The sequence below is a fragment of the Argentina silus genome, assembly GCF_951799395.1.
Source record: "Argentina silus genome assembly, chromosome: 9".
Classification (NCBI taxonomy): domain Eukaryota; kingdom Metazoa; phylum Chordata; class Actinopteri; order Argentiniformes; family Argentinidae; genus Argentina; species Argentina silus.
The window spans coordinates 6,538,159-6,544,302 of record NC_139663.1 but is presented as its reverse complement, the minus strand read 5'-3'; the positions used below and the strand labels follow the sequence as shown (position 1 = coordinate 6,544,302).

At 39.6% G+C, this 6,144-nt stretch overlaps 1 protein-coding gene across 3 annotated transcripts; it reads left to right on the top strand.

Annotated features, from left to right (window-relative positions):
- The first annotated feature begins 540 nt into the window (after positions 1-540).
- Positions 541-6,022, top strand: lpar2a (lysophosphatidic acid receptor 2a). 3 transcript variants are annotated; one of them, XM_083677885.1, is made up of 5 exons: positions 541-604; positions 843-897; positions 1,348-2,088; positions 2,755-3,011; positions 3,532-6,022. In XM_083677885.1, the coding sequence occupies exons 3-5, from the start codon at positions 1,350-1,352 to the stop codon at positions 3,649-3,651; spliced, it is 1,116 nt and encodes a 371-aa protein (XP_083534011.1). In that variant the 5' UTR covers positions 541-604; positions 843-897; positions 1,348-1,349; the 3' UTR covers positions 3,652-6,022. The 3 variants fall into 3 exon arrangements, with proteins under 3 accessions (XP_083534011.1, XP_083534012.1, XP_083534010.1); XM_083677886.1 differs by lacking the exon at positions 843-897 and having other exon boundaries at positions 576-604; XM_083677884.1 differs by lacking the exons at positions 541-604; positions 843-897 and having other exon boundaries at positions 1,236-2,088.
- The last annotated feature ends 122 nt before the right edge of the window (positions 6,023-6,144 follow it).

Here is a 6,144-nt window from a genome sequence, read left to right as displayed (position 1 = left end):
TCCTCGTACAGGCATCTGGCTGTTTTTACACTTGCTTCATAGGAATCTAAAGGGAAACATGGAAAATCTGATGTAATCCATACCTTGCAAGTTGCATTGATCGCACACACACAATGTTTGTTTCTCGCAACTCAAAACAAATACAAAATGCAGCAAAGAATGTCAGCAAAGCATGTAATGTCGAATGATTAAATAATATACACATTAACAAATTAATATGAGAGCTAAAGTAATAGGTAGGTAGGCGAAGCTAATATAGTGAAAGAGCCTCAATTAAGGAGCCTTGATCTGACAGGAGGCACACTTGATAAATACGAGAGAGAAAAAAGATAACCAATCTACCATTATAATTTAAGTCTGATCATTAAAGTGAATTAATTAATAAAAGTGTAAGGTGTGTATCACAGTACATTCCACATGACTTCCTCCAACAACATGACAATAACCACGGGTGGGTGTCTGGGCCAACCAAAAGTGAGACAGGTGTGGCTCGTCTATCGATCTGTCCGCACGCAGGTAGAGCTATAAAATGTATCCTACCAAACACATTCGAAGCGTTTACATCGTGGGGCGAACTCTGGATTAAATTTGTCAACAGCCAGTGGTAAGTAAGTGAATGGCATTTTTTTCTGTTATTATAAATCGACATACGCATGATTGTATTTATTAAGTTTTGGTCATTGTGTTTTAGAAAGCTTTATCAGTATATGTGTTTTGATGGAAAAATTACAAAAACCAAGCTACAAATAAACTTAAAATAAAAAGTCTTCATTTACACTTCGGACCTCCCTCTCTCACGACTTTTTGTTTTTCTCCGTTATTCTATTCGATATGAGAAACAGGCGTTGAAGTTGTACAAATGTTGACCCACTGTGTCCTAATTTGTCGTGTGTCAAGGTAAGTAATGTATCTTGTGGGTTACGTGTATCCTGTCTTGCACAGACATATAAACCAGAAAAACTGGAAATCACTTGAAATTGTCTGATTAAGCAATATGTTTGTTGTTTTACAAGTGTCAAATCCCATGTAGTTTCACTTTAATGCAAATTCAATGCACCTGTACCCTAAGTAGTAGGTAGTAACAATTTACAATATTGTTGTTTTGCATTTTCTTTTTGCAATGCAAGCCTAAATCTGTGTGCAACATGCATGCATTAAATTGATTGGATTGCATTGCATTGACATATTTGATAACAATGTAGGCCTATATAGACTGTAGAGGCAACTAAATTACAACTGGCATATGTCATGGGGTGTAATTCCACCTGGATTGGAGAAGGTCATTCCCAATAAACCAATAAAATGCCAATATCTATACCTTTTAAATGACCCATTCTCTTTCTCTAGAAATGGCCATGGAGAGCAGTGCATGTGACTATAGCCACAATGTTACCTTCTTCTATATACTGGTTAATAACAGCATTAGTGGAGAATGGGAAACCCGTGACTTTGTAGTGGTGGGACTCGGCCTGACTGTCTGCCTCATTATCATTCTGGCCAACATGATGGTGATGACAGCCATCTTTATCAACCGACGCTACCATTTCCCCATCTACTACCTACTGTGCAACATGGCAGCTGCAGACCTCTTTGCAGGTATTGCCTATACCAATCTTATGTTTAACACCGGGCCCTGGACCATACAGCTGTCCAAGCACCAGTGGTTTGTCCGCGGGGCCCTGGTTGACCTCAGCCTGACTGCTTCTGTGGCCAACCTGCTGGCTGTGGCTGTGGAACGCCACCAGACCATCGTCAGCATGCAGCTACACAGTGAGATGTCCAAACGCAGGGTGGTGCTGCTCATCATCTGCATCTGGGCTGTGGCCATCATCATGGCCGTGGTGCCCATTTACTGGAACTGTGAGTGTGATCTGGATAACTGCTCCACCATAACCCCCTTGTATAGCCGACGCTACCTCGTATTCTGGGCTGTGCTCAACCTGCTGACCTTCTCCGTCATGGTGGCCATGTATACCAGCATCTTCATCTACGTGCGGCGCAAGACCCAGCGCATGTCCCAGTACACCTACGAGATTGCCAACAACGAGACTGTTGTCAACTTGATGAAGACCATCTCCATGGTTCTGGGTGAGTGTGGTGGTAGCAGTGTTTCCAGTATCTAGGTTTGGATTTCTAGGCAGTGAATTAAGGCTTATGAACTGCATCCATTCAAGTTCGGCATGATTACACTCCCGGTATGAGTCACAGGATGTCATGGAGGCTTATCTGTGTAATCTATCAATCAGCCACCATGTCCGGATCCCTACACTGTTCCAGTCGGAGCAGTGTTATGTCACACAGTCATGACATGCTAGTTTACATGTTTGGAGGATCCAGGCCTGTCCTAGAGACACAACAGAGCACATTTAGGGGTTTTCACCAGCATAGCAGAGACCTAACAAGCTGTAAAGAGCTCAGTGTTGACACTCCATTCACGTATACTTAAGCATTCCTCATACAGTAACTACAGATACTCAAAGGTATTTCAACTCCCAATTTCCAGGCGGATGTGGTGCTTACGAAATCAGCGTGTTGTCACACGCATGCCATTTATCCAACAGTTATTTATGAATTATTCCTAAAATGGTTCACTTCCACACACCTTTTCATGCTGGTTTATTGCTCATTTATCTAAAGTGTTCTGTGTCTTAAGTGAAAGGTAGGCCTAATGGACATGATGGTGTATGTTAATTTAACCAGAATCACCAGGTACTCAATTAACATCTCCTCTTCCTCCTTTACCCATCTCTGCAGGTGCATTTGTGATCTGTTGGACCCCAGGCCTGGTGACTCTGTTACTGGATGGACTCTTGGGTAAAGACAGCCATGCGGTCCAATATGAGAAGTACTGCTTGGTGCTAGCTGAGTGTAACTCTCTGGTCAATCCTATCATCTATTCGCTCCGGGACAAGGAGATGAGGAGGACATTTAAGTGGATCTTCTGCTGCCTGTGCAGAAGGGACCAGCAGGGAGAGATCGCCCCTGCCCCATTTGATAAAGTGCAACCAGAGGTATAAGAAAATGCCATGGGCAAGTTCAGCACAGTGCAACTTTGAAAATATCTAACAGAAGAGAATATTTCTGTGCCCCAAACACTGTCATGGGCTGTGGCATATTCCCTTTCTTTGATAGTAATTGATATCGCCATCTGCTCAGTGGAAAGATGGCCAATGGGCCTCTGCTTGTCCTGTCCTGTGGTGCTTTTCTTTGAATTCCTCCCTAGTATCTATGAACACTAAATATTAAATGACTCATTGAAAGTCATAACAGGTTAAAATTTAATGAGTACAAAACTAAAATGTGATGTTTTGATGCACTTTATAAAAAAATAAAAAAAATAATAATAATAATATATATATATATATATATAATAAATATGTAATGGCGGCACTCTTACTTCCAGTCTTGTCTTCTTTTATTCTTGCTCCTCTATACCCTCCCCTTCTACTAATGCTTGCCTTATTGTGTTGTCTTTGTAAAATAACTGTGTTTTAAGAATATCAGTAAAGTGATTGTATGTCTTTCTCTCAGTCCCCACAGGAAAATCTAGGTTGTGCCATAAAATCAGAGGAGGACAGGTCCAACTGTGCTCTACAGACAATCTACAAGCCACTTACTCCAGAGAGCTGGACTATGCCTGGAGGCATGTGAAGATGATGGCGATCAAAATCCACAGCCCACACAAGGCCCATGAACTTAGTGGGATCAAAATAGGTCATCTAGCATGCTGAGGTTGACTAAATTAAAAGTTATCTTTGGAACAATTTGGTAATCTCCCTCAATTGTTTACCCATTCTTGTAAATGCTTATTTTTGGTTGTTTGTACAAACATTGTCTTTGTTTATCTATGAATGTGTTACATACTGGTATGTTACTGAAGACTACCTCCATATGCTTTTTGTATATTTCGTAATACATTATAAAAACCCAGACAAACTTTAATGAACATGAATCAAAATTGATTACTTCTTTTTTTTACATGATTCAAATGTCCTGTAAGAGGTCCTGATGCCATATCCTGTTGAGGTATGCATTGGGCTTCATTTGAGTGCCAAATATTCACTTTGCCAGAATACTTTATTAGGTAAAATGCCATCAAATTGTATAATTTTGTTTTACTTTATTATGTTTAAATGTCACAAGAGCATAGATAGTGACTAAAACCATTATAATTAAAACAAAGTCAACTCCCCAAAATAACCAACCTTGAAATAATGAAAATCACACTAAATTATTTTATTAGTTTTCTAAGGAACACTACAACTTGTCATATTCTTCCTTTTCTTTTGTTTTACTCTTTCTAGGACAATTCTAAAGTTGAGGTATAAAAGGAGTTCATACAGACTCATAAGTCTGAAAACAGTGGGGTTTATATACAAGAGCAATGGAGAGACAGAGGTAGAGAGAGACGAGAGGGGGTAAATACAAGGGTATGTGAAGAAGAGGGGAGATACAAAGATACTCATAAAACAAAGTGACCAATGGGTTAAAGTATCATTTGATTTGGTGCTGGAGAATTCAAACACAGTAATATTGTCTCAACCTGTATGGTAGATTGCAGAAATTGTATATTCATCTGTGGCTTTGTACTATTATTACAAAATCTTGGGAGGACAAACATGAATTCCTAGATAGGTAAATGGCACCAACCAATAAAAAATTGAAGCATGAGTAGTTAGAGGATATTTTAAAAAGGTGGGTGAAAGATCCAGTCTTCCTCCAATTCTGTAGAGGTAAGGGCTGAGAGGGCCCCCTGTCTTGGGAAAAGGACCAATGTCTGCTCCAGAAAAAAAAAAACACTCATTTAGATGTGAAATATTCTGATAGAAATGAGCAATACAGGAGTTGTGCCACCTTGGTGGAACTCACCGTGTTGATCCTACCCATCCAATCCTTTCAGAGCTGCCTAGGGACTAGCCGTTGTTTCTGGACCAGACCCCCATGTGCTCTCAAGTCAGTCCTTTTCCAGAATGCAATGAACAATAAGTTACATTTCATTCATGATTTTCAAAAAAAAATGTAGCTAGTTGGCCTGCAAAGTCTGGCATTAATTTGGAGGTTATTGCTAGAATGCCTTTTTAACAAGATGGAGTGGAAATTCTCACAGCACCAAACAAACAACTTCAGGCCCTTAAAACCCCACATTGAAACCCAATTAACAATCAAAGTATTCAGATTATCATAAAAAATAAAAAAAATCACTTTACCCCAAACCTAGCAGAACAATAAAGGCCAAACAAACCAGGCAACTCACCCAAAAGGAAAGAAAAAAACAGTTTTATAAAAAGAGAAAAACACTGAAACATTCCACAATCTGTACAGTGACATCCATTTACGACTGGTGTTAAAAAAAAAATGGGGGACGGGACGACGACGACGACGACGACTAATTTGGTGTACTGATAGCATTATTTGTTAGATATAGCCTCATGAAATGTTTATAATATGTAACAGCAAACAAGGACACAGTAATCTGGGTAATACGTTGATAAAAGCATAAAGGCTCTTCGAGAGTTGTTTCTGTAACATGTATTAACAAAGCCTCCATTTACATTTCAATGTTCGTAAGTCTTTGTTGAATATAGAGTTCTTTATCAAAACACCCTGTTACTCACATAACAGTGGATTAGTGTTAAAGAAAACAAAAAAGAATGAAAAAGGAAACAAATCTGACCAATTGTTATTTGGCTCAAGACCACCTGTTTTAAGTTGTAATAAACCCAGTGCTGCCTTTTTGGTAACAGTTAGGAAGAGAAAAGCCCTTGCTGATCGGCCAAATCAATCAATCAATCAATCAAAGGTACCATTTTTACCAGCGGATGTTCTAGGATGGATAAAAGGGAGAGAACAACATGCCTTCCCATGGAATGGGGCTCAACTGCACACAATACAATCAATCAATTCTTAAGCACAGGTGTGACAGACATGACAGCCCTCAATCCCTCCCACCCCCAAAAATGAAGTAACATGAGGCCAGACAACACCATACACAGAAAGTACAAATAGAATTCCTCCTCTCCCCCCAAATGGAAAAATGTGGCTTTTCACCAACATATGTGAGACATATCATAATTACATTATTGATAACGGTATTTTTGGTTTTGGTACAAGACAGGTTGTAGTGTGTCATCTGTTGGCCTGTGA

Excerpts from the sequence above, each read along its gene's own strand:
- lpar2a (XM_083677884.1), top strand. The coding sequence starts at position 1,326 with ATGACCCATTCTCTTTCTCTAGAAATGGCCATGGAGAGCAGTGCATGT. Across the intron at positions 2,089-2,754 it reads GACCATCTCCATGGTTCTGG|GTGCATTTGTGATCTGTTGG; the intron begins GTGAGTGTGGTG and ends CCATCTCTGCAG. Across the intron at positions 3,012-3,531 it reads TTGATAAAGTGCAACCAGAG|TCCCCACAGGAAAATCTAGG; the intron begins GTATAAGAAAAT and ends TCTTTCTCTCAG.